The 27,595-nt window shown below is 44.8% G+C and overlaps 1 protein-coding gene across 1 annotated transcript; it reads left to right on the top strand.

The window, feature by feature from the left end:
* The first annotated feature begins 1,227 nt into the window (after window positions 1–1,227).
* LOC310835002 (vascular cell adhesion protein 1-like) lies at window positions 1,228–25,930 on the top strand. The gene is made up of 5 exons (XM_083719647.1): window positions 1,228–1,423; window positions 15,020–15,289; window positions 16,645–16,935; window positions 18,326–18,586; window positions 25,024–25,930. Exons 1-5 carry the CDS (start codon window positions 1,366–1,368, stop codon window positions 25,116–25,118), a joined length of 975 nt encoding a protein of 324 aa, XP_083575773.1. The 5' UTR covers window positions 1,228–1,365; the 3' UTR covers window positions 25,119–25,930.
* Window positions 25,931–27,595: the final 1,665 nt, after the last annotated feature.

Below are 27,595 nucleotides of genomic sequence, written 5' to 3'. Positions count from 1 at the left end.
TTATCAGGGATCCCCAGAGACTTCTGAGTAATTGAAATAAAAGTTTCATTTACCCTTCTGCCAAATGGCCTTTCCCCACCTGGGTGTGCCAAGGAATATTGTGCAGAATTTAGAATCTGAGAATATCAGCTTTGGGGTTTGGGAACTTTCTGGTTCAGATGAAAACAGGTGTAGATGTTTTATGTGCCACCTGGCTGAATACAGCTCATCCACCATGCATTGTGACCTGGCAGCTGACCCAACTCCCTACTCCCATTTTTCCAGTTCTAGGAAGGCAGCAAAACGAGGAGGCCCATTGAGTCCTTGTAGGCCTGCCTTGTAGGCTAGCACATGGGCTCACAAGCAGTCCAGCATCCTCTTCTCACTGTGACCAGCCTGATGCCTCTCAGAAGTCTAGAAGCATGATGGCAACACTATCCTCCCCACTCCAGATTCCCATCAGCAGTTGCCCTACAAACGCATGAAAAAGATCAAGCAGATGTGACTTGGGTTTAATATATTGTAAGTTTTCACACTTCCTGTGGGTTTTGATTAGTTTGTTCCTGTAGTATAGAGTGAGAAGTAGTGACGTTTGAACTGGAAGTCCTTTCTCCATGGCCTGACCCTGATGTTGTCATTGCAAAACCACTTCCATGCAGCTAGAGGACTGTTGGGCAGTGGGAGCACATTTGGAAACAGTGTGGAAGCTGTTTGTAGTACGATGATCTGACTTCCGCTTGCCTAGGTCACTGCTGCAGTGAAGGACCCCATCTCACGGACATGCTTTGCAAGTTTATTTGAGCTGACAGGCTGAAATTAGAAAAACAGAAGTGTGTGTATGTGTGGCTACAGAGGTGAGGAAAATGTAATTCTCAATATGCACACATGCCTTGTCAAAACTGCATCTGGTAGGATCACATCTTCTGAGCGATTTTCAAAGCAGGGATGGGGGAGCCTGTGGTCCTCCAGATGTCACCGGACTGCTGATCTCATCATTGTTGACCACTGGCCGTCTTGCCTGGGGCTGATGGGAGATAGAGTCTAACAACAGCAGCAGTAGTTGGCGGGCCAGAGCTCCCCCAGACCTGTTCTGAAACTTAGGGAACTATCTTGGCCGTTGAACGCTTATCCCTTCACTCAGTTTTATATTCCTCAGAGCTATTTCCTCAGAGCCATATTTTTGTTTCGAAGGGAGGAAGTGCTTGGGTGGGGCGGTGAGTCAGCCGGTTAAAGGATATGCATGTTTCCTGAACCAAAACGTTAAATAAAACTTTAGACAAAAGCGTGGCTAAGCTTAGACTTCCCTGGACTGTTCTGGCTCCATATAGCTAGCTGGAAAACCATCAAACTCCCAATGGTCATCTTTTCTGCCTTGTCCTGGTGAAGATGATACCTGTCTTGCCTCTGAACTTTGCTGTGCTTCTCATCTTCTGGTTGCCTGTGGGTGAGTCATCCTGAAAACTCTTTACATTCCAGAGCCAAGGAGAACTGCCTGGTTTGTGTCCCCTTGGTGGAGGAATCTGGAAACTGGCTTCACCTAAAGGTGCTTCCCGATGGGGCCTTAATTTGCAAACAGATTATTGTGATATTTGCCAGTGAGTTGTTGCAGCAGTTTTTTAAAGTGTATTGTCGTTTCCATAGAAAGGGTAAATCCAGATTAAATTGTGTGTGTGTGCTATGGGCTGGCATTTTGAGGATGAGAATGTTGTGTGGGTACTGCATGTCTAAGACACACTGTTCCCACGCTAAATGTCTTTCTAAAAGCCTCCTAAGATCCCCAAATACAAATGGGGGAATGGAAAATGTCTTGTGTGATGGATGAGGTGTCAGAAGTGTTGGTGGCAAAGAAAAAAAATAGGTATAAAAGGAAAAATCTTGGATGCCAAGATACAATCTCATTTATACTAGGTCAGGGGTCTGCAACCCGTGGCTCTTTTACACCTTTGCCGCGGCTCCGGGGCGGATACTAGCGAGGGGAGGAGGCGCATTGTGCTCCCCGACACTCCCCACTGTGGCGGGCGCTGTACTGGCTGTGACGTCGCATGGGGCGGTGCGTGCGTTAGTCACGCACTGTCCTGATGTCACCTTCCCGCCCACCTGCCCGCTACATTGTAAGGGGCATGTATGCTGGTCACTGCATTGAAAGGGGGCATGTACGCTCGTCACTGTTTTGAAGGGGAGTGAAGAGCACACACACACACACAAAGGTAACTTGTTAATTTATTTCTATGAGGAGGAGTAATTCTGAGGGGTCAAACAAAGAAATAATAAAAAGTGACAAAAAAGTTATTTTTATAATGACGAGTTTTGCTGCTCCCAGTTTTTTTTTTCCTTTGGAAACAGGTCCAAGTGGCTCTTTTTGTCTTAAAGGTTGCAGACCCCTGTACTAAGTCTAATCTGAGAAAAACAAACTCATTCCGAAAAGAAACATGAGCTCTGGGTGAGTGCCTGGAACCCCTGGAAACTCACACCCCCTCGGAGGCCAGGGTGGCAGGCTGCAGAATTATTATGGGAGTAAGGAGACAGTTCCTGGTTCCTGGAGAGACCCTTGGTTTAGTTTTCTTGGAAGGAAGAGGACTGGAAATTGATGACTTTTCTGTGACAGGAGACAGGATTCACCACTGAGCAAGACAAGCCAGCTGCTGTGTCTTTTTTATATCCAGTTTCAAGACTCCTGCCTTTTGACTATTTCAGACAATAAGCTTTCCCTCCAACATACTGCCCCTCACCTAACACCCCAGAGGCATATTAGGGGGAACTGCTTTTCAAAAATATGTATATTAGGCAAAATTACATTAAAAATATTTATAGTATTTTTGTAGTATTGTATGATGTTATTGTACATGTCTAATATATCTAACTGTGAAGATATTCACACAAAAATACTGCTGAATTATCATGAGGTCTTTATTGTTAATATTGCAAACCGATTTGGAAACTTGGAAAACTGAACTTAAGGTTCGAAAAATGAAAAACTGATGGATACATACTTCAATCACGAGGTGTGGGAGAGATTTGCATTCTTAGCCTTAGGCTGAGCCACTGGAACAGGTCCAGTCCTCTTTTCTACTTCATTGGCTGCCTATTTGTGTCTGGACTCTGTTAAATCTTTTTTTATAGCCATAAATTATCTAACATAAATTATCTAAATTATCTAAAGGAAACATGAGAACTGTAGTGAGGGGAAGGGGACTAGGAATCTCTACCAGATAAAAGTCCCTACTGTTGCACATCACCCAAATCTCTGGTGGTGCAAGATTCCAGAGGTTCCAGGTGCTGACCTAGGGTTCATGTTTTGTTTTGTAATGAGGCTTTGTGTCATCTGTTTGCTATATGGTTAATTTACATATATATGCGATCTGAAACTATGATGGTGGGGCTCACAGCATCAACACTCCAATAGAGCATTCTCTCATGGCCATAGCTTTGGATTCCAACAGAAATCAGGCATGGCTCTGTCTCTCCCAGCTGCCTAGCCTGCAGCTTCCAGCTTCTGGTTTCTAGCTCACATAACTCAAATTCCCAACTCAGGACTTCTGGTGAAGCAAGACGGCAAGCCCCTCTGAGGACCACCAGCACCAACTGCGATGGGGGGGGGGGACCAAGGTGCCCAATGCGACAACCAGGGAGGCTGCATGGAGCCCCATGGAAAAAACACAGCACGGGTTCCCCGTATTATTATTTCTTCAAAAAACTGTAATGGCATCCATGTAGGAGGCCTGAACCTTTGAAAGCCACTCCTGGGACTCCTGCCTTAGCCCTAATCCAGGGACCTGAAATCCAGACTCTGCGGGCCCCGCAGTGAAATTAAAACTGCTTGTGAGTCAAAATTACAGCAAATACATTTTTTAATTATATACATGAACCACTTTTTTATGAGTACCATTAGTTTCCATTTTTTATTCCTTTCACACATTTTCTATGATTACTTATATTTTGTATTTTTACCCTTTCTAATTTTTTTTTAAATTTTCTCAGATGGGTTGGCAGGGAATAATAATATAGCAGGCACAACCAACTCCCAAGAGACTGAGATCTACTCACAGAAGAATCTTGATAAATAAGAGAATTGGATAGGAATTTATATCCTCAGACATTACAAAGAAAAGAGGAGTAGTTTTCTATATTAAACCCAAACTGGACCCAAAACAACTATTTAAGGACGATAGAGGAAGAATGATGGTACTGTAGTATAAATAACAATACAAGGTGAAAAAATTGTTTTAGTTGGAATATATGTACTGAATGAGAATAAATCAGAATTTTATATTTAGATTATTTGGAAAATAATTTGTTGGAATACATGGACCAGAAAATAATATTAATGGGAGATACAAATGGAGTAGTCTCCCTGGAAATGCATAAAATATTAAGAAAATCAGATTCAAAGGAAGGGAGACTACACACAACCTTCTTCAAAATGGTGGAGAATTTCAATTTACCAGATACTTGGAGTTTTAAACACCCACTGGATAGAGAATATACATTTTTTCAAATGTATATCTAGCAGAAGGATAGACTCGGTATGGCTATCTAAAGCATTATCAATAACAGTAAAAATAAAGTAGAAATACAAGCAAGAACACTCCTGGATCACAATTTGATAATTCTTGAACTAAAAAGGGGAGGGGAATACCCCATTTAGATAGAGATTGAATGAGGACTTATTAGATAATCAGGATATAAGACAAAAAACAGAAAAAGCCCTGAAAGATTATTTTGAAGTAAACTTAGATCAATACACTGATAGGAGGATTTTCAGGATATGGGAGAAGAATAAAAACCTATTTGAGCAAAAAACACCCTTGTGGCTTTTCCCTTTGGAAGCAATATCTCTGAAAAAAGTGAATATGAGAAGCAATTGGTCGACTTATAAAAAGAGCTGCTAACCGAAATAGACAACCAGTTAAAATTAAAAGACTTTGAAGAGATAAAGAAAGCTGTAACTGATTAGTTACAGTATTATGCAGTATGCAGATGATACCCAGCTCTACCTCTCTTTTAAATCAGAACCAGTGAGGGCGGTGAAGGTCCTGTGTGAGTGTCTGGAAGCGGTTGGAGGATGGATGGCGGCTAACAGATTGAGGTTGAATCCTGACAAGACAGAAGTACTGTTTTGGGGGGACAGGAGGCGGGCAGGTGTGGAGGATTCCCTGGTCCTGAATGGGGTAACTGTGCCCCTGAAGGACCAGGTGCGCAGCCTGGGAGTCATTTTGGACTCACAGCTGTCCATGGAGGCACAGGTCAAATCTGTATCCAGGGCAGCTGTTTACCAGCTCCATCTGGTACGTAGGCTGAGACCCTATCTGCCTGCAGACTGTCTTGCCAGAGTGGTACATGCTCTATTTATCTCCCGCTTGGACTACTGCAAGGCGCTCTTTTTTTTATTATAAAATATTTATTAAAATTTTTAAATACAAATGCAAAAATAATAAACAATATAACATATATCATAACATAGTTTCATAACTTCTTTGGACTCCCTCACGTCTCCCGCTCCCACTTACATCAGTATAGATTTTTACCAGCAATTTATCATCTTGTTTTCGTTCTTATGTCCCACTCCAAATATAATAAATCTCCAAAAGTTTTATATTTTCCTCAATCTCACTTATCATCCTAATTCCATCTAATTTAAAGGTAAAGGTAAAGGTACCCCTGCCCGTACGGGCCAGTCTTGACAGACTCTGGGGTTGTGCGCCCATCTCACTCAAGAGGCCAGGGGCCAGCGCTGTCTGGAGACACTTCCGGGTCACGTGGCCAGCGTGACATCGCTGCTCTGGCGAGCCAGAGCCGCACACGGAAACGCCGTTTACCTTCCCGCTGGTAAGCGGTCCCTATTTATCTACTTGCACCCGGAGGTGCTTTCGAACTGCCAGGTTGGCAGGCGCTGGGACCGAGCAGCGGGAGCGCACCCCGCCGCAGGGATTCGAACCGCCGACCTTTCGATCGGCAAGTCCTAGGCGCTGAGGCTTTAACCCACAGCGCCACCTGCGTCCCTTTCCATCTAATTTAGTGGTGCTCAATTATTTATGATCTAGCATCCTTCTTAACATTCAACCAAATTACAATATTTTTGTAAATAAATCTTAAATTTCTTCCAGTCTTCTTCAACCTTCTCCTCTCCCAGGTCTCGGATTCTACCGGTCATCTCAGCCAGTTCCATGTAGTCTATCAGTTGCATCTGCCATTCTTCCAGTGTGGGTAGATCTTGAGTCTTCCAATGCTTGGCGATGAGTATCCTTGCTGCCGTTGTTGCATACAGGAAAAAAGTTCTGTCCTTCTTTATCACCCTCTGGCCGACAATACCCAGGAGGAAGGCCTCTGGTTTCTTAGGGAAGGTATACTTAAATACCTTTTTCAACTCATTATATATCATTTCCCAGAAAGCCTTCACTCTAGGGCACATCCACCAGAGGTGAAAGAAAGTTCCTTCATTTCCTTTACATTTCCAGCATTTGTTATCAGACAAATGGTATATTTTGGCAAGTTTAACTGGGGTCATGTACCATCTATATATCATTTTCATTACATTTTCCTTCAAAGCATTACATGCAGTGAAGTTCAACCCAGTGGTCCACAAACTTTCCCTGTCCTCAAACATAATATTATGCCCAATATCCTGTGCCCACTTTATCATAGCCGATTTAACCATTTCATCTTGTGTATTCCATTTTAACAGCAAGTTATACATTCTTGAAAGTACCTTAGTATTAGGTTCTAACAGTTCTGTTTCCAATTTCGATTTCTCCACCTGGAATCCTAACTTTTTGTCATTTTTAAAAACTTCTTTAATCTGAGCGTAATGTAACCAGTCTCACACTTTATCCTTCATTTTCTCCAAACTCTGCAATTTCCAGTTGTCTCCATCTTTTTCTAGTATTTTCCAATATTTTGGCCATTTGGCCTCCATATTGGGTCTTTTTCAGGCCTTAGCTTCCAGAGGTGAAAGCCACCTTGGAGTTTTGTTTTCCAATAAGTCTTTATATTTTGTCCAGACATTAAACACTGCTTTTCTGACAATATGGTTCTTAAAGGCCTTATTGATCTTAACCTTGTCATACCATAAGTATGCATGCCAACCAAAAGCATTGTTAAAACCTTCCAGATCCAGTACATCAGTGTCTTCAAGAAGTAGCCAATCTTTTAGCCAGCAGAAAGCTGCGGCCTCATAATACAACTTTAGGTCTGGCAGGGCAAAGCCCCCTCTTTCTTTTGCATCAGTTAATATCTTAAACTTGATTCTGGGCTTTTTGCCCTGCCAGACAAACTTAGAGATGTCTCTCTGCCACTTCCGGAAGCACTCCGTCTTGTCCACAATCTGTAGTGTTTGGAACAAAAACAACATTTTTGGCAATACATTCATCTTGATAGCAGCAATTCAGCCTAACAAAGAAAGTTTCAATTTTGTCCAACTATCTAAGTCTCTCTTGATTTCTGACCAACATTTTTCATAGTTGTCCTTAAATAGACTCAGATTTTTTGCTGTTATGTTTACCCCTAGGTACTTTACTTTTTTAACCACAGTTAGTTCTGTCTCTCTCTGAAACCGTTCTGACTCTGTATCTGTCAATTTTTTCCCCAATACCTTGGTTTTCTGTTTGTTTAATTTAAATCCCGCCAGCCGACCAAAGTCTTGAATCAATTGTAATACTCTTTTCGTACTAGATTCTGGCTCCTGCAGGGTCAAAACTAGGTCATCTGCAAAAGCTTTAAGTTTATATTGTTTCGCTCCGACCTGAATTCCTTCCACCAACCGGTCCTCTCTAATCATATTCAAGAGCACCTCCAGAACTGAAATAAATAGCAAAGGGGAAATAGGGCAGCCTTGATGTGTTCCTTTTTCGATTTTAAACTCTTCTGTAACCACATTGTTGACTATCAATTTAGCCTTTTGTTCTGAATATATTGCATCAATCCCATTCTCAAAACCCCGTCCCACTCCCATTTCTTTTAAATTTCCCTTCATAAATTTCCAGGAGATATTGTCAAAGGCCTTCTCCGCATCTATAAAAATTAACACTGCTTTTGTATTTATATCTGTTTGCAAAAGTTCCAAAATGTCAATAATGTTCCTTGTATTAGCAAACAGGTGTCTACCTGGGAGAAAGCCTGCCTGGTCCTTGTGGATTACTTCATTTAAAACTTTTTTAAGTCTACTTGCCAAAATGTCTGCAAATATTTTGTAATCCACATTTAAGAGAGAGATGGGACGATAGTTCTTAAGTTGTGTCTTTTCAGCTTCCGATTTTGGTATCAATGTGATAAAGGCTTCCTTCCACGATTCCGGCGCCCTCTTCCCTTCCATAATTTCATTGCTAACCTCCATCAATGGTTGTATCAAATAGTCTTTTAATGTCTTATAATACTTGGAGGTCAGCCCATCTGGCCCTGGAGATTTGCCCAATTGCATGTTCTGAATGGCTTGTTCAATCTCTTGTGTTATTTTGCAATTCAGGATTGATCGATTTTCTTGTGACAATTTTGGTAGCCCATTTTTTTCCAGAAATTGTTTAATCTCAACCTCATCTTGCGGCCCTTGAGTGTATAATTTTTTGAAATATCTCTGGAAGCACTTTCTAATATCCACAGGGTTCTGAATGTTTCTTCCTTCAATCTCTAAATTTGTAACTGTATTTAGTTTTTGTCTCCTCTTCAACTGCCAAGCTAGCAGTTTTCCACATTCATTCGCCGATTCAAAAGTTTTTTGTTTCATTAATTTAATCTTCCACTCTATTTCCTGGTTTATCAATTTAGAATATTGTGCTTGATGAAGTTTAATTTCTCTCAGAGTCGGCTGTGACTTCGGATTTGATCTTAACTTCTTCTCTAATTCTTTAATTTTCTCCAAGATTTTGTCTTTCCTCTCATTTTGTGTCCTTTTCTTTACATCATTCTGTTGTATCAAGAACCCCCTCATCACAGCCTTGCTTGCGTCCCAGATGATTCTTTTTTCCACCGTAGTGTTCAAATTTATCTCAAAATAGTCTTTCAAAACCTTTTGGGCCTTCTTAGTGATCTCCTGATCTCTAAACAAATTGTCATTCATCTTCCATCTAAAGGAGCCGGTTGGTAATAGTGTCATATCCATCTTTACTGCATTATGGTCGGAGCAGGTCTTTGGGCAGATTTCCACCTTTCTGACCTTGGGTGCCAGACCTCTAGATATCCATATTTGGTCGATTCTTGTCCAGGTCAGTTGGGCTTCAGAGAAAAATGTTCCCTCTCTTCCCAAGGGGTTCTTTGTCCTCCAAATGTCAATCAGGTCCATATTGTCTGTCATTTCAAAAAAAGTCTTTGGTAGTCTGCCGTCTTTTGTGACATTTTGGCTTTGTGACTTATCCATGTTAGTTGATACGACCCCGTTCATATCTCCCATCATGATGATGTTGTTGAAGTCCAGATAATCCAGCATGATCTCGTGCAACTTCTTGTAAAATTCCGATTTCCCCTCATTTGGTGCATAGATTCCTAATATCAAAAGCTTCTCTCCTTGATGTTGTATCTCAATAGCCAAAATTCTTCCATGTTTGTCTTTAAATAAGAATTTAGGTGACAGGCTCTCTTTTGCATATATCACCACACCTCTCTTCTTCACTCTGTCCGAAGATATAAATTCCTGGCCAAGTCTTTTGTTTATTAACACTTTTCTGTGGAGCCTAGTCACATGTGTTTCTTGCAAGCAGATAATGTCCAATTGTTCTTTTTTTAATATATGAAATATTTTCCTCCTTTTTTCCGGAATGTTACAGCCATTTATGTTCCAGCTCAAGAGCTGCAGAGACATCCTGAAGAAATCTGGTTATTTTTCCAAGGGTGGTATCTTATTTGCTGGATCTTCAGGTTCCAAGGGTGCCGGTACCGCCGGTGCTCCAGGCCCAAAAGGTGATTCAATTCCTTTTTGAAGGTCCTCTCCGTACGTAGTCAAAAATTTGTCTCTGTCTTCCAATGTTCTGATTTTAACCTTCTTCCCTCTGAAGGTAAAGGATAGTCCTTGGGGAAATTCCCACCTAAAGATAATTGAGTTGCTCCTAAGCAGTCTGACCAATTCCAAATAAGCAGATCTAAGATCCAACAGTTGTTTAGGAATATCTTTGTAAATTTCAATTCTTTTATCCAAAATGTCCAGTGACTTTTCGTAATGTAGACCCAAAATCTTATCCCTTTCCTCCTTTGATCTCAAAGTTATCAAACAGTCTCTGGGCTTCTCTTTCTTTACAAGTCTTCCAAGCCTGAAAGCTGACTCAATTTTAAAGTCCTTTTCCTCTAAATTCCAGAACTTGGAAAATTCTTTAGTCAAAAACTCAGCTAGATTGCCTTCTTCCACTTCTGGTATCGACCTTATCCTTAAATTACTCTCCCGGTTCCGCAGCTCTATCATAGAGAGATAGGTCTGGTGTTCACCTACTTGTTTGCAGAGTGGTCTTACCTCTTGTTCTAAATTTTCAAGTTTTTGGCTAGTGTCCTCAGCCAATTTCCGATTTTCTACTGTGGCCCCCGTCAACTGCCCAATTGCCTGTGCGTTCTGTGATACTTGTCCAGTTAGTCTATTTAAACATTCTGTGTTTTGATCAATCTTAGCTGTTTGTTCATCAGCTTTCTTGCCCAGAGATTCCACTCTCTTATCCAGAGATTCCAATTTTTCATAAATTTTCTCTAAAATGGAAGCAGTTGCTCCTGAGGCCATATCTTCCAATTGTGACTGCTCAGTTTCTCCCTCCCCTGCCCGTGGCAGAGAAGCAGCTTCTTCCTCTGAAGGCAAAGTAGGTACAGATGATCTACGTGTCTGCGAGGCTGAGGTTAAAGTTGTTAAGGTTGTTTGTCTAGTTCTTCCCCTCTTTCTTGCACCACTCATTCCAGAGTTATCTAAAAGTCAAGGTCAAGCTGAGTTGTTCCCATGAGAAAACAACGGCCCAGAGGGAAAATAAAAGTCAAACAGGAGGTCGGGAAAAAGAAAGTAGAATGATGTCACTGCTGTAAATCCCAAATCCTCTAGGGGGAGCTTAAAATGTCTTTAGGGAAGAATCCAGTTCTGATAAATTTACTAAAATCAAATTTAATGTCCAAGAACCTTCAATAGCAGGTTTTAAGCAGAGTTAGTGTTAACATGCACATTGTTTCAGACAGTGCATGCTGGTGTTTCAAATGATGTTTCAAAGTAACAGGTCCAAACCCCCTCAGATTGTTGCAAGTTCTAATGCAAAGTAGCCAGATCTGCAAAACTGACAGCTCAGTTGTTCAGGCAGCTCCAGCCCCTGGGTTTCTCATTCAAATTGTAGTTCCAATAGAAGAAAGGTGTCACAATGTAAATGAAAGGCAGTAAATCAAATGCTTAAAGTCCTTGTTTTGTTTAAGAAAAAGTTCAATGGGTGCTCAGATCAGTTAGGCTAAAAGTTCTTTCTACGCCTCCACTCCTCCAGCTCTTTGCTTTGAAGTTCAGTAACAGCGGAAGACGGACTTCCTGTTTTACGTCGCTCCGCTTTCAGCCAAATTCAGTAATTTTAGACTCAAATTTTATAAAGTCCTTCTTTACTCACGGGTTGTTGCTTTTCCGAATCAGAAGTTTCCAGGAAAAGAGGTCAGCGCTCACCGGCAGCAGCAGCGCGGCTTCACTCCGCAGATTGTGAAATGACTCACAGCGCCGCTACCCCCTCCACGTTCCGGAGCCCCTTACGGGGTTCCTTCAGCGTTTCGGGGGCCGCTTCTGGCGCCCGCCGAGTCCCAAGACCACAGGCTTTTGCTGCCTGTGGGTTTCCAGAGTGGGTCTCCGCTTCGCCGTAGCGGACGACCCGATTTCCACGGAGCTTCTCCTCACTGAGAGAAGAGGACCGCCATTGCCGTTTGCGCCGCCTCCGGAAGTCTACTGCAAGGTGCTCTATGTGGGGCTACCTTTGAAGGTGACTCGGAAACTACAACTAATCCAGAATGCGGCAGCTAGACTGGTGACTGGGGGCGGCCGCCGAGACCATATAACACCGGTCTTGAAAGACCTACATTGGCTCCCAGTACGTTTCCGAGCACAATTCAAAGTGTTGGTGCTGACCTTTAAAGCCCTAAACGGCCTCGGTCCAGTATACCTGAAGGAGCGTCTCCCCCCCCATCATTCTGCCCGGACGCTGAGGTCCAGCGCCAAGGGCCTTCTGGCGGTTCCCTCACTGCGAGAAGCAAAGCTACAGGGAACCAGGCAGAGGGCCTTCTCGGTAGTGGCGCCCGCCCTGTGGAACGCCCTCCCATCAGATGTCAAAGCGATAAACATCTACCTGACATTCAGAAGACATCTGAAGGCAGCCCTATTCAGGGAAGTTTTTAAGATGTGACATTTTAGTGTATCTTTCATCTTTGTTGGAAGCCACCCAGAGTGGCTGGGGAGACCCAGCCAGATGGGCGGGGTACAAATAATAAATTATTATTATTATTATTATTATTATTATTATTATTATTATCAACATTCAACATTCAAGGAGGTGGGGTTGCAACTAAAAAAGGAAAAATGCAGTTTTGGGGTGCCAACTGTGGATTTCTTGGGGTTTAAAATTGATGCATCAGGCATCCACCCCACAGATGCTAAGGTTAAGGCCATCATCAAGGCACCACGACCACAGAACAAGACGGAGTTGCAGTCATTCCTGGGACTTATTAACTTTTACCATTCGTTCTTACCCCAGAAAGCTTTGGTAGCTGAATCATTACATAGACTGTTGCAGAAAAAGAATGTGTGGCGATGGGGGCAGGGGCAGCAGAAGGCTTTTGACTCCTTGCGAGGAATGCTGAGTAGCAGGAGCGTCCTTGCTCATTATGATGAGTCGAAGCCACTGGTCCTGGCATGTGATGCCTCTCAATACGGCCTGGGGGCGGTGCTGAGTCACAGGGAACCGGATGAGTCGGAAAAGCCAATCTCTTTCTATTCCCATACGTTGTCGCCCACGGAGCGCAACTATGCTCAAATTGACAAAGAGGCGCTTGCAATTGTGGCAGAAATCAGAAAGTTCCATGATTATGTGTACGGTCGCCATTTCTCCATTGAAACGGACCACAAACCACTGTTAGGGTTGTTCAACCCGAGCAAACAAACGCCACAAATTCTCTCCCCCAGAATGTTGCGTTGGTTTACATTCCTTGACCCATGTGCCGGGGAAACGGTTGTGCCACGCTGATGCGCTGAGTCGATTGCCCCTTCCTGGCGGGAGCAATGAGGATCCTGCTCCAGCGGAGCACATAATGATGCTGGAAACACTTCCGGGGGCTCCTGTAACGGCTACTGATATAGCTGAGAAAACGAGGAAAGATGCTGTTCTCTCCCGTGTGCTCACTTGGGTGGGGAGGGGGTGGCCAGGTGGTCCGCATGAAGACAAATTCAGGCCTTATGCGACAAGGCAGCACGAGTTGTCCATGCATAAGGGTTGTCTCCTGTGGGGAGATAGGGTGATCATCCCAGCACCACTGAGAAACAGGGTTCTTGAGACGCTTCACATGGGACACCCGGGAATGGTCAGGATGAAGTCGCTAGCCCGATGTTATGTGTGGTGGCCTGGAATGGACCAGAACATAGAACAATGGGTACGAACATGCAAGGCATGCCAAGAGGTGCGTCCAGAAGTGGCCAGAGCACCAGTTCACTGGTGGGAGCAGTCCAGATCTCCCTGGAGCCGGCTGCACTTAGATTTTGCTGGGCCATTCCAGGGGAAGGTCTTTTTGGTTATCGTCGATGCATATTCCAAATGGTTAGAAGTGGCGATGGTCCCTAGCATGGCATCAGCTGCCGTAATCAAGGTGTTGAGGCAGCTGTTTGCAACCCACGGGTTACCTGAGACCATTGTATCAGATAATGGGGCAGCTTTTGTATCCCAAGAATTCAGGGCATTCTTGGCTGATAACTTCATAAGAGGGGTCACATCCGTGCCCTTTCACCCATCCTCCAATGGGCAGGCGGAGCGCATGGTAAGAACAGCCAAAGAATCCATTGCGCGCTTAATGGAGGGTGACTGGTCAGCTCGCATCGCGCGGATGTTATTTTTGCAGCATGCGACGCCGTGTACTGCGACGGGCAAGTCGCCAGCTGAGCTGCTCTTGGGTAGAAGACTGGTAACGGTGCTGGATTATGTCCACCCGGATAAAATGCCAAACCGTAATTCAAGAGCAACCCCCCCAGGCTGAGACTGACACAACAAGGTATCTCGCCCCTGAAGATCTGGTCTGGGTGAGGAACTATTCACGAGGTTCGCGGTGGGTGGCTGGTGTGGTCACCCGGGCTAGTGGACCTGTGTCCTATTATGTGACCTTGGAAAATGGGCAAGTTTGGAAGAGACATATAGATCAGCTGAGGCGCCGGGCGCTCAGCAGAGAGGAGTCTGTTAATTCATCCCTGGCTAACGACGCAGAGCTGCAAGACCAGAGTGAAAATGGCCCAGAGGGGCAGTCACCAGGGGCTTCAGCAAATGAACCAGGGTCTGCTAGTCCTCAGGATGACGAGGTACAGGTAGGAGACCCTGAGATATCTGGGACTCCATCTGTTCCGGACGAAACCCCTGTAGCAGCCCCCCTACCACAGGTGACACCCAATCCAGAACCGGCAACACCTGTTGTCAGGAGATCAAGTAGAAGTTGTAGGACCCCACAGTACCTGAGAGATTACGTCTGCTGTGCTCACTGGGGGGGAGGGGTGTTGTGTATTGAGTCAAAGGATTTTATATCTGTATTATTATTGTCTGTATTTGCATTACGGTAAAGTAACTGCCTTTTGGTTCCAGAGGGTACAGCTACTATTGGTTCATTTAAGCTGCTGTATTTGGATCCTCTGTCTTATTGGTTGCCTCCAAAAGGCAGGACTGTGATTGCCTGATATTGTTCCCTCCAAAATGTATCCTTTCTAGTTTGTTCCCTGTCCCTATAAATGTAGCTCTCCCCTCCTCAAGTCTCAGTCTTGTTTGCTTTAATAAAGAAGTGTTACTAGAGAACTGTCTCCAGCATATTATGTCAAGAGAGCTGAAATCACAAACCCCACGTCACAACACTCCCCATATCTTTTCTTTCTTTCTTACAGTGCACTTCCTTGACACTTGCAATGTGACTATCCACCCTGAGGCACCTGCTGTGGAATTTGGAGGTTCTGTGAATCTGAACTGTACAACTACGTGTGCTAACTACACCCGTTTGGACTGGGAGGTGTCTGTTGAAGGAGGAATGCAGAAGGGCGATGGGTGGATTTCTCTAAACATCACCAATGTGTCTGAATGGGAACTTCAACCTATATGCATAGTCCAAAGAAAAGGCTTTGATTCCTTAAACACCAATGTGGTCATCTATGTTTACCGTGAGTATGCACAAAATTTCACGGTGGGGAGGCATCTGGAGGTTATGTAATTTAGCCTCCTTCCTCACACACATAATGTCAAGGGGGCAAAATAGGTCCCATGTTTCCATGTCATCCCACTACCCTAAAACAAAATTGCAGAGTACACATGTTATTAGACATGGTATGCTGCATAACATGGCTGTGAGGCCTGAGGAAAGAGGGAGGAAAACCCAAGACCCGCCCAAGACATTTTGGTGATTGGGGCACATGATCTTAGCGGCTCCTCTGCTCTACAAAAATCATGCTGCATGTAGTATTAGTAGCAACACCAATCTTACAACAAAACACCTTCTGGGAGCACTTTAACATAACTTAAGCGCAGCAGCAAAGCATATGCTACCACTGCCTGGGGTGGAGCGTGGAGGGAGCTTGCTGCATCTTTTCTCACAAAGTGGAGCGTGGGGGGGGGCATACTTGTGCCCAGCCAAGAAGAGGGGTGTCAAATCCACTCCTGGGTCAGGTCTGATCGGTGTTGGGCCATCACAATGAGGGAGCCTGCCATGGGGGGGGGGCTGCCTGGTCGTGCCCCCTCCATGCTGTGCCACTGCTTCAGGATGCTCAGGACTTCATGTCTGCCATTACAACCATGGGGCTGTCACAATATAACATCAGCCCAACGCACATCGTAGGTCACACTCTGGATCTTGTCTTTTCGACTGGGCAGGAAGAGGGTGATCTGAAAGATGCTTTTAGCCTCTTCCCCCCTCTGTAGAGGCAGGGGACCCACTTTCAGAGGTTGTGGGATCCATGTAGTTTCCAGACAGCTCTGGAGGATTTTCTGCCTGATATGACTGGCGTTCCTGTCAAAGCCTTGGCTAACCTCTGGAACAAGAGGATGGCTTGGGCTGAACTTTTGAGTAGTGGTTTCCTATAAAGAAAATATTTTATTGAAAACAAACTGAACTTTCAAAAGAAGCCTTTGATACTTGTGTTTATATCCTTCTATTGTACATAAATTATCTTTTGTAAACTTCCTTTGAATGTCTTTGCCCTGAAAATCAGTATATAAGAGCAGTCAGTCAGTCAATCAATCAATCAATCAATCAATCAATCAACCAATCAACCAACCAACCAACCAATAGGAGCTCATCCTTGTCCACCATTATTTGATTAGGTTAGGATGCTCAGTTGTCATGCAGAGTTTTCCCTCCCATTGCCCTGAAATTGTTGTCTATATTTATTTTAAACGACTGGGATGGTTAACATTTCCAGCTTCAGAAAGCCAGGAGCTGTAGATTTCCTAGGCCTCTTTACTAGTTAGTCCTCACTTACAATTTCAGATGGTGGCCATTCATATCTTTATTTCCCCCCAGAGTTCTCAACCCCAGTCCTCAACCTTACTTCCAAGATTGTGGCTAATCACTGGGAGAAAATTGTATGCAGCATCCCGAGTTTGAAAGTGAGAGGTTCCAGCTCCCCATCTAATGTCAGCATCTTCCTGAAAAAGGGCAGTAATATCCTGAAGTGGGAGCGCAGCATCTCTGTGGAGTACAGCTTTTTGGCTAAGCCTCAGGAGGATGGGGATGAAATTCTCTGCAAAGCTAACCTCCAGGTGGGCTCAGAAGTACTGCAAAAAAGTGCAAACAGAACCTTGAAGATTGTGGGTAAGTTCTATTTGCTATGCATCTGATTGGTTTTGCCACGTGTTCAGGGCTAGGAGGGCTAGTTTGGAAGTAATTTATGCACACATGTATCTAATGATTTGTTCTAGCCTAGAGGGCTTAGGATATTTCTGTAGCTGAGTATTTTATTTATTTACGTGTTAAAACACATTTATATGCCACCCAATTTACAACCAGCTGAAATACAAATTCATTTAAGCCAGTCCATTAAACAATAAATAATAAAGCCCCCACCACTAACTATTGTTCCCCATTAAATCTTATTGGGCCCCTAAGACCAGTGTAAATAAACAAGTATTCTAGAAATGATGGAAGCACATTGGTGTTGGTGCTTCAAGGGCATGTTATTGCATAGGGTTGGCCAGGGGCGTGGCCAGGGTTTTTGTGGGGGGGGGGGAAGAACCTCAGCTACCTATGTATTACTATTGTTCTTTATTGATTTAGGGGAGGCAGCTGCCCCTCCCTGCCCCCCCCAGCTATGCCCATGGAGTTGGGCAGTGTTTTTTTTTGGGGGGGGGGGGAATAGGTGCCAGTACTCACCATGAAGTTGTAGTGGTTAAAAAGTGTGGCACTTAGTGTAACAACAACAAAAAAGGTGCTGGTACTGCATAACCCTTTGGAGGGAAATGCACTATTGGATGGGAGCCCAAACTGAGAAGGCTGTTTCCATGGTGACTTCAAGAAGGGCATCTGCAGGCTGTGGTATAACCAGGCAGGATTGGGCAACTGACTGAGGTAGGCGGAGACCTCCAGGTATCCCACCTGGGGGGAGGTGAAGCCAAGCCTGTGCTAATGGTGCCACATAGGGTCCAGGGGCGCCCCCCCCCATTTAGTGTGGGGAGCGGTCATTCCTTTTTGGGTGCAATGTACTTGGGATTGGGGAGTGTTTGGTCTCCATCGTAGCGTGGCAAGGCTTGGCTTCTGGTGCTGTGACTGGAATAGCATCTGTCTATGGCTCTCAAGGGTCTCTCACAGCTGTTTTAGGTTTATGATTTATTTGTTTACCTATTTATATCACACTTTTTATGATGAGCCTTCTGAAAGCAGCTTACAAAGATCACTCAAAACAATGACAGTAATTTAAAAACTATTTCACTACAGCAATCTAACTATATTTACTAAATCTAAGCAGCAGTGCTAACAGAATACAGTAAAACCCGTCATAGTGCTTTATTTAAAAATAAATTAAAGCATAATCAGAACAAGCATAAAACATTTTTTTATTTTTCAAAGAACACTTTAGTGCAGCTGTTTAATTAAAAGAGGACTGGAATAGAAAAGTGTTCATAGTAAAGCAAGGACCATTTGTATATCGTTTGCAGGTGGCTGATGGCTCCTGCAACTCACCAACCATTTTTTTTTCTTATTGCAGCCAGTCCATACAATGTGAATATCTCAACAAATTTCACGGTGTACAAAACTGGTGCAGCCCTTGTGGTGAAGTGCCATGCAGAAGGAAATCCCTTTCCAGAGTTTTCATGGGATCTCCCCTCCCAGACTGGCGTGGAGTACTCAGATAACAATAAGACCATCACAATCCCTTCAGCGCAAAAATACCACAATGGGACTTACCGATGTCTAGTACATAATGTCTATGGCAATGGCTCAACAGAGATTGACATTCTGTATGAAGGTAGGTTGCATATGACTTTCTTTCCAGTCTCTCCCTTCCCCCAGTGTAGCACTTTCTCGACGTCCTTCCTCATGCAAGGGTGCTTCCAGGACGGGACTTAATTTGCAAATGGGTCATTGAAATGTCACAAATGGGCCATTGATACCAGTCGTTGTTGCTTTTTTAACTCATTTAATTTCCCCCAGAATGGGTAAACTCAGATTAAATGAGGGAAGGATATGAGCTGCTATTGTGATGCCAATGAAAACTGTGCAGACTCTGGTGAAAACTTGTACAGGATGAGAACCATCCATCCTAAAATACACACCCATCTCAAGTTATTGGTTTCTCAGGAGACTAGGAATTGAAATTTCACCATACAGTGGTACCTTGGGTTACGAACTTAATTCGTTCTGGAAGTCTGTTCTTAACCCGAAGCGTTATTGACCTGAAGCGTGCATTCCCTACATAGGCCTCCCACGGCCCCGGAAGCGGATTGCGTTCGTATCCCGGGGCAAAGTTCGCAACTCGGGACACCTACTTCCGGGTTTATGGAGTTCGTAACCCGAAGCGTTTGTAAGCAGGACTGTTCGTAACCCGAGGTACCACTGTATATGATCCTGAAAGAGAATTTGAAGTCATGATGCGTGGAGAACTATTTGGGGGATCTGACAGGAGATCAATTCAGATTTGATAAGACTAAGAAAATTTCAAAGGTGAGGGGCTGCACTTCATTACTCCTCCACAGTTGAGGCTGATATAAATGGAAAGAAAGGGGGAACCTTTGCAAGGAATGTTCAAGTACCAAACTGGAAGTTAAGGATAATTTTCCATAAAAGAAAATACATTCAGCTGAAGACGTGTTGTTTAAACAGCTTCATGTGGAAGCATCCTAATGCCATCTCTTCAGGTGCATCACTCTGAGGTGGCGTGAGGCAGTGCAGAATCTGTGCATTGCTGCCCTGTGGGCCTACCCTCCAACATTCCTCAGGTGAAAATAGGGACATTTCCCACTCCTCCCCAACTGACCGGACTTGACCCCCCATTTCCTGTCAGAAGAAAGGCAAGGGCCACCACTGCTACACCAACAGGACACAGCACACAGGCCCTTCACCGTCCTGAGAAAACACCTTAATCCCAATTTTGTTTTATTTTATTTTATTTTATTCCTTGCTAGATTTACAAAAAGAAAAACACACAGCCATAAATACATTTTAGAAAGGGGCAAAATTAGATGGAGATGCACAAAGCATTTTTTTAAAAATCCAGACCAGTTGTGTTCTGCTCCCCCCTTTCTCCCCCTCCCAGGAGGGCAGGGCTCTGCCTGCCCCTCAGAGCCTGCACGTCCCACAGGGCTGGGCCTGGGCCTTGGCGGGGGCAGCCTCTCCTCCTCCTCGCCTGCTCTCCAGCAGCTGCTATGAGTTGCCCAAAGGAGGAGGCCGGCAGCGATGGGCATGGAGAGGCAACGGGATACTCCCTCGCAGCTGCCACTGCCACCATCGTCATCACTGGAGACAAGCTCCTCCTCCTCCTCCTCAAGCTTGGTGCTGGTGGGGGTAATAGGGACATTCCAGGACATTCCGGGATCAAAACAAAAGCCGGGATGGTAATTCCAGGACTGCCTCCATAAAATTGGGACTCTTGGAGTTTATGCGTGTGAGGAATTGTTGGGAGCTTCTCCATGAAGCATCTTCAGGCCCTGCACTAACTTTGCCCTCCCAGTGGGTCCTTTGATCTCCTGGGCACAAAGGCACATGAAGCCTGACTACTAGCTGGTCCTATGATTCCTGGGCACATGGGCCCTACTTTTAGGTGGTTCTGGGAGACTTCAACATCCATGCCAAGGCAGTTGGCTCTGGGGCGGCTCAGGACCTCATGGCAGCCATGACAACCATGGGGCTGTCCCACCATGTCACTGGCCCAACGCCCATGGCAGGCCACACTCTGGACCTTGTTTTCTCGACTGGGCAGGAAGATGGTGATGGGGAGGGGACATCAACATCAGTCCCCTGTCATGTTCAGATCACTTCCTGTTGAGATTTAGGATGCCAGCACCTTTTCCTTCTGCAGAGGTGGGGGACCTATTAGGAAGATCCGCCCTTGGAGGCTGATGGATCCAGTGGGATTCCCAGTGGCTCTGGGGGTTTTCCGGCTGATATGACTGGTGCCCCTGTCAAAGCCCTGGCTGACCTCTGGAACACCCGAATGGCTGGGGCTATTGACACAAACTCCCCTGAGCATCCTCTCCCACTTCCTGGAGCCCAACTGGTCTCCTGGTACACTCCAGAGCTTAGGGCGAGGAAACAAGCTGGAAGACGACTTGAACACAAATGGAGGGAAGATCCAAATGAATGCAACCAAACACTGGTAAGGGCTCATTATGAAGCCTACCTAGTGGCAGTGAAGGCAGCAAAGAAGGCATACTTTGCTGCCTCCATTGCATCCTCATTATGTCATTTGGCAGAGCTTTTCCAGGCTGACCCAAAGGAGGTAATAGAACTGACGGTAACATTTTGAAGATAAAATTGCACGTTTTATCCACCAAGACCTTGACTCTGCTGTGATAGCAGATGAATCTCAAGGGGTGTCCAGAGCACAGTCTAGTCTTGTTGTGCTGGATGAGTTTCAGTTGGTAAGGCTTGAGGATGTGGCCAAGGTGCTTGGATCAGTCAGGGCGACCACTTGCGCTCTGGACCTGTAGCCTTATTGGAGTTCACCGATTGGGTCTGCGTTGCTCCGAGACAGGAGGAAGGAAGTCAAATGACACCAAGGTGGATTCAAAGAAAGTTTATTCTGCTCTCCAGATAGCAGAAGGCACTTGTGTGATCAAGTCCACAACTAGTGCAAAGAAATGACAAGTTTCATGCAGTATATATATCCTCCAGGCACCCTCTCCCTCCTCCCCTCGGAGCCCAACCACGTCAGCCTATGTACGTAGAACGATGGGGGTGGAGACTGGACTGAGGCCATTTAGGGCTTTAAAGGTCAGCATCAACACTTTGAATTGTGCTCAGAAACGTACTGGGAGCCAATGTAGGTCTTTCAGGACCGGTGTTATGTGGTCTCAGCGGCCGCTCCCAGTCACCAGTCTAGCTGTAGCATCCTGGATTAGTTGTAGTTTCCGGGTCACCTTCAAAGGTAGCCCCACATAGAGCGCCTTGCAGTAGTCCAAGCGGGAGATAAATAGAGCATGCACCACTCTGGCGAGGCAGTCTGCGCGCAGGTAGGGTCTCAGCCTACGTACCAGATGGAGCTGGTAAACAGCTGCCCTGGACACATAATTGACCTGTGCCTCCATGGACAGCTGTGAGTCCAAAATGACTCCCAGGCTGTGCACCTGGTCCTTCAGGGGCACAGTTACCCCATTCAGGACCAGGGAGCCCTCCATACTCACCCGCCCCCTGTCCCCCCAAAACAGTACTTCTGTCTTGTCAGGATTCAATCTCTTTATTTTTTTTTATAAATAAATTTTATTAATTTTCATCCAGTTATACATTTTAACCTGCCTGTTTTGAACTTCCTTCAGCGTCTCTGATAGTCATCCATTTTTATATCTTTAATACACAGTCCCTTTTTTCATATTGCCATTATTCTTCCTTACTCCCATTATTTTTAATAAACAATACTTATTTGTTTTTTTACAGTGCCTCTTGAAATCCCACTAACGTTGTGTTTATGCCACATATGTTTTTCAGATAATCCACCAATTTTCCCCAGTCCTCGATGAACTTTTGGTCTTTAGTATATCTAATTTTCCCAGTTAATTTATCCAGTTCCGCATAGTCTGTCAATTTTAGTCTCCATTCTTCTATTGTCGGTATCTCCTCTTGTTTCCACTTCTGGGCCAACAGGATTCTGGCTGCCGTTACAGCATATTGGAAAAGTTTAAAGTCCTTTCTTCTTATGTCCTTTCCTACCATCCCTAAAAGAAAAGCTTCTGGTTTTTTCACAAAGGTATATCTTAACATTTTTTTTCATCTCATTGTATATCATTTCCCAGAAACTTTTTACTTTTTTACATTCCCACCACTGATGAAAGAACGTCCCTTCTTTATCTTTGCATTTCCAACATTTGTTATCCACCTTATACATCTTTGCTAGTTTTACAGGAGTCATATACCATCTATAAAACATTTTCATTACATTCTCTTTCAGCGACGTACATGCCGTAAATTTTATATTCTCTTTCCACAATTTTTCCCATTCCTCAAATTGAATATTATACCCAAAATCCTTTGCCCACTGTATCATTACTGATTTAACCTCTTCATCCTTAGTGTGCCACTCCAGCAATATCTTATACATTTTTGACAGAGTTTTATATTCATTGTTTATTATGTCTTTTTGGAAAGTTGATTCCTTTTCTACATAACCTTTTTCCTTCAAATCTTTTTTAATTATTTCGTTTACCTGGCGATAATACAGCCAATCATGTATATGCTCTTTAACTTGTTCATATGGCTTCAGTCTCCATTTCCCTCCTTCATTAGTCACCAGTTCACCGTATGTACCCCATTTTTTTCTCATATTAATTTTCTTAACACTGATTACCTCCAACAGGGACAGCCAGTGCGGGACTTTTGGTTCCAATATATTTTTATATCTTTCCCACACCTCTATTAATGAACCCCTGAAGATGTGGTTTCCAAATCCTTTGTGAACCCTCTTTTTTTCACACCAAAGATACGCGTGCCATCCAAATCTGTTATCAAAGCCTTCAAGATCCAATAATTCATTATTTTCTAGCTTTATCCATTCTTTTACCCAGCATAAACATGCTGCCTCATAGTACAATCTCATATCTGGCAGGGCGAAGCCAGCTCTTTCTTTAACATCTGTTAATAACTTAAATTTTATTCTAGGCTTCTTTCCCTGCCAGATATCTCAATCCATTAGCCGCCATCCATCCTCTTGCCTCAGTAATGGAACCAACAAACTGAAGCTCAATCCAGATAAGACTGAGGCACTGTTAGTGAGTGGCTCCCTAGACCGGATGCTGGGAGGTCGCCTGCTCTTGATGGGGTTACACTTCCTCTGAAGAAGTGGGTACATAACTTGGGGGTATTCCTGGATCCTTTGCTGTCACTTGAGGCTCTGGGGGCCTCAGGGGCCCGGAGTGCCTTTCATCAGCTTCGGCTGGTGGCCCAGTTACGCCCCCTGTCTGGACAGGCAGGAATAGCCTAACTACTGTTGTCTATGTTCTGGTAACCTCAAGGTTGGATTACTGCAATGTGTTATACACAGGGCTGCTTCTGAAGACAGTTCGGAAACTTCAGCTAGTGCAGAATTGAACAGCTAGGCTGCTCACCAGAGCAAGATGGTTTGAGTACCGTATATTACACTCATTCTGGTCCAACTGCACCAGCTACCAATTAGTTTCCAGGCCCAATTCAAAGTGCTAGTTTTGACCTATAAAGCCTTAAATGGCTCAGGACTGTAATAGCTCAAGGACAACCTCTTTAAATATGAACCCACCTGGACCCTGCGATCATCTTCTAAGGCCCTTCTTCATGTGCCTCCTCCTTGAGAGGTCTGGAGGCTGGCAACACAAGAACTGGCCTTCTATGCAGTGGCCCCCTGTCTGTGGAATCCTCTCCCCAGGGAAGTTCGCCTGGTGCCTTCATTATACACCTTTAGTCTTCAAGCAAAAATGTTCCTTTTTAACCAGGCCTTTGGTTGATTTGATTGACATCCTATGCTCTTTTAAAATGTGTTTTTTGGGGGACGGGTATTGGGTTGTTGTTTTTATTTTGATTATATATTTTGTGGTTTTATATCTTGATTTTATTCTGTGAACTGCCCTGAGACCTCCCCCCAGGTATAGTGTGGTATATCATTTCTAATAATAATAATAATAATAATAATAATAATAATAATAATAGACATGCTGAGATTGGGCTGGAAGGAGAGAACCCCCAGGAAGTAAAACTACCTTGCTGTTTTTGAAGATGTTGACAAACTTTAATTCATTAGTGATTTGTTCTGCCTACATGAGCTAGACAAGTTATGCTACACCAGCATAGGAAAGGAGTTACTCTTTCAGATATTTGGGGCAGAAGTCATTTAAGGCTTTATACACTAAGGTCAGCTGCCTGAATTGGCAACCACTGCCACTGTTTTCAACAGGAGATCTGAAATGTGAGGCACTGTATGGCTCTTGCATACTTCCTACATCCTGTTGGTTTCAGTTAGGCTCATGCAAAATTTCTCCATGGCTGGTTGTGCTCCAGGGTCCATCTGTTGCAGCAGCCTGTTTTCCAGTGCACAAGACCTTCTTGCTGCTTGTCCCCCACTTACTGAGCGCTTCTTCCTCTGCAGCCCAATTCCATCCTGGAATCAGAATGGTAGAGTTGGAAGGGACGTTGAGAGTCATCCAGCTCAAACCCCTGCAATGCAGAAATCTGGATTCAGGCACCCATTACATCCATCACCTAATGTGCTGTCTTCTATTATTGCAGAGGCACCTCGCAGCTGGGTTGCAGTCTGGGTGATCATGTCGGTGTTGGTCTTGGGCATCTTGGGCATCATTGGCTACTGCCTAAAAAGAAGATGATCATTGGGGAAGAAAGCTCAAAGTCTCAAAGAGACTGTTTTGGCACAATGGAGACGGCTAAAAGATCCATTTCTTAGCAAGCCCCCACAGAAGCAACCAAGAGAGGGAATAATTTACTGTGATTCAGGACATGACAGCACTCGGCAGAACTGGATGATAGCCTGAAAGCACATGAATTCCATTAATCTGCTACTAGCTGTAGACAAAATCAGGGACTGCTGCTGTGAAGAGCGATGGTGGAGCTAGCCGCTCGGGCAGCCGGAGCAGCGCACATGCCGTGCACCAGGGGGTGGAGCATTCCACCCAGGGGGTGTGATCCGCACAACAGATCACCACTGGGGGGATTTTGTCACCCCTCCCCCAGGGAGAGCCGCCCTCACTGCCCCCCCTTCCCACACCCCTGGTGAACAGCCAAGTTCCTTTAGAGCAGCTGGAGTGGATCTTAGAGCTCTGGCAGAGAAAACATATAGAATATGGTATCAGACATGGAATTCAGCTAGAAAAGAATCTTTGTATTAATCATAGGTGAGGGGATCAAGTTTTCAGCCCTTAAGGATGTGGAAAATGTCCATTGAAATCTCAGAAGCTTAGTCTGGTTTGATTAAAAATCCCAGCCGCTGTGGGGAGACCTTCCCTATGACTTGCAGCACCAGAATAAATTATGCAAAATAAGGTAAATTTTCCTTCCCCCCCCCCATTTATGCATTTATACAGGTTGCTGAATGTAACTTTCCTTGGTGCAGATTTTGGGGTTCAGCAGCCCTTCTCTGCCCACCTTTCTCCCAATAAAATCATTTATTTGGTTAAACGTTTCCAACTGGTATATAGTGGTAAGCCTATGTCTGAGCCCAGATGCCTAGATGCTTGAGAAATGAATCCACAGACCTGAAGAGTGAGCACGGAATGACAAAGGCTTCGGTATGCCAGCCATACAATCTCCCTAAGGGGGATGCCTGCCATTGAGCTTGGCAACAGCAGGTTTTGCCTCTGAAGCATGTCTCAGAGGAGGAGCCACCAGACCCTGTAGGTAAGCAGAGGCTCACGATACCCTTCCCCATCTGGGAAAAGGGACACCCACGGAACCACTTTCTCTCAACTATCTAGAGACATAGGCTAATCTTGGTGCTTGGGGAAAAGAGTGTTTATGGCTTGCCATTTCCACTGTCTTTGAAAAAGGCTGCTGGGTAGCATCCCTCTCTGAGGTTAATGCAGGCAAAGCTCTAAAGCACAGGCTCCATGGGGGCCTGGAAACCTCTGGGATATTCCTGGCCTGTTCCTTGAATTTTAAGTGTTTGGCTTGTTTACAGAAAGACTACTGTTAAGTTGTGGGTGAACATATCAGACGACACAGCGATTCTTCAAACAGCTCTTGTTTATTCACAGGCCAGAACAGAACTGAACTGAAGGGTTCGGCCAGCCTGCTTATATAGAGCTCCACTAGAATGCATCAGTAACCATTTTCTGTAACTATCCAATCACTGAACGTCACTTTCAATCCCTTATTTGCATATGTGGACCTGAATGAAAACAGTCTACAGTATCCCCCTGCTGGCCTAGGGTGAGAACTTCAGTACATAACAACTACATTTGCTTGTAGAAAAACTACATTTCTTAATCTTTCCCTTTTGGAGTTGCCAGGGTTAAATATGGGGGCAGCTGCTCTATAGAAGTAAATCTGCTCTCATTGTCCAGCATTTTGGTGACAATGGCTGATGGGTTGTATTAGGTAGGTGTGGGAATATAATGAACTATATTTTATCACCCTACAGGCCCATGTGTGTGAGGTATCAGTCAAAAGGATTAGCTTACCACTTGCATTTAAAAGCACGGTGCTGAGCAGAATTTAAAGCTCATCTTGAACAGTTTAATTGAAAACATAGGCATCCCTGCTCCTCCTTAACAGTCACCCAGTTTATGGGGACAGGGGGAACGCTGCAGGAAAGGACCATGTCTGCATGTGTGCTGTGTGTTTCTTGCTTTCCTTCCCCTGGCAGTGACAAAATATTTCTGCTTCTGATCTTAATCTTGTTTTGCCCTCTCCAGCCCCACCCCCACGAGCACACTAATTTTGTGAAAGGCAGGTTGGGGCTGCCGTGTGGAGAGCAGTGGCTTGTGTTGCCATTCACACGTGTTCCCACTTACACAAGCGCCGAAAATGGTGCCAAAAGGGGTCTGGGCAGAATGGGGCAGAACGGGGAAATCTCCACTTCCAGGCCTGCAGTGCACGGGGCAGCCATGGAGGGACTGTGGATGGTCAAGGGAGCAAGGGACTGTGGGGGCCGGGGGCTGCACACAACGTGGGTGCATGGATGCCTGATGTCGACACATCCATGGCATGAGCTGACATCACACGCATTTTGAGAGGGGGCGTGATCAGCCCCCCCCCCCGGTCTCTGGAGACTGCCTCCTCGTTCCCAGCAGCAGTTCCGCTCTGGGTCAGGCCTGACCCGGGGCCAGAGTGGAGGAGAGGCGGCAGC

Source organism: Podarcis gaigeae, assembly GCF_964106915.1.
Source record: "Podarcis gaigeae genome assembly, chromosome: 17".
Classification (NCBI taxonomy): domain Eukaryota; kingdom Metazoa; phylum Chordata; class Lepidosauria; order Squamata; family Lacertidae; genus Podarcis; species Podarcis gaigeae.
The sequence above is the reverse complement of the archived record's forward strand: the minus strand, read 5'-3'. Positions and strand labels throughout refer to the sequence as shown.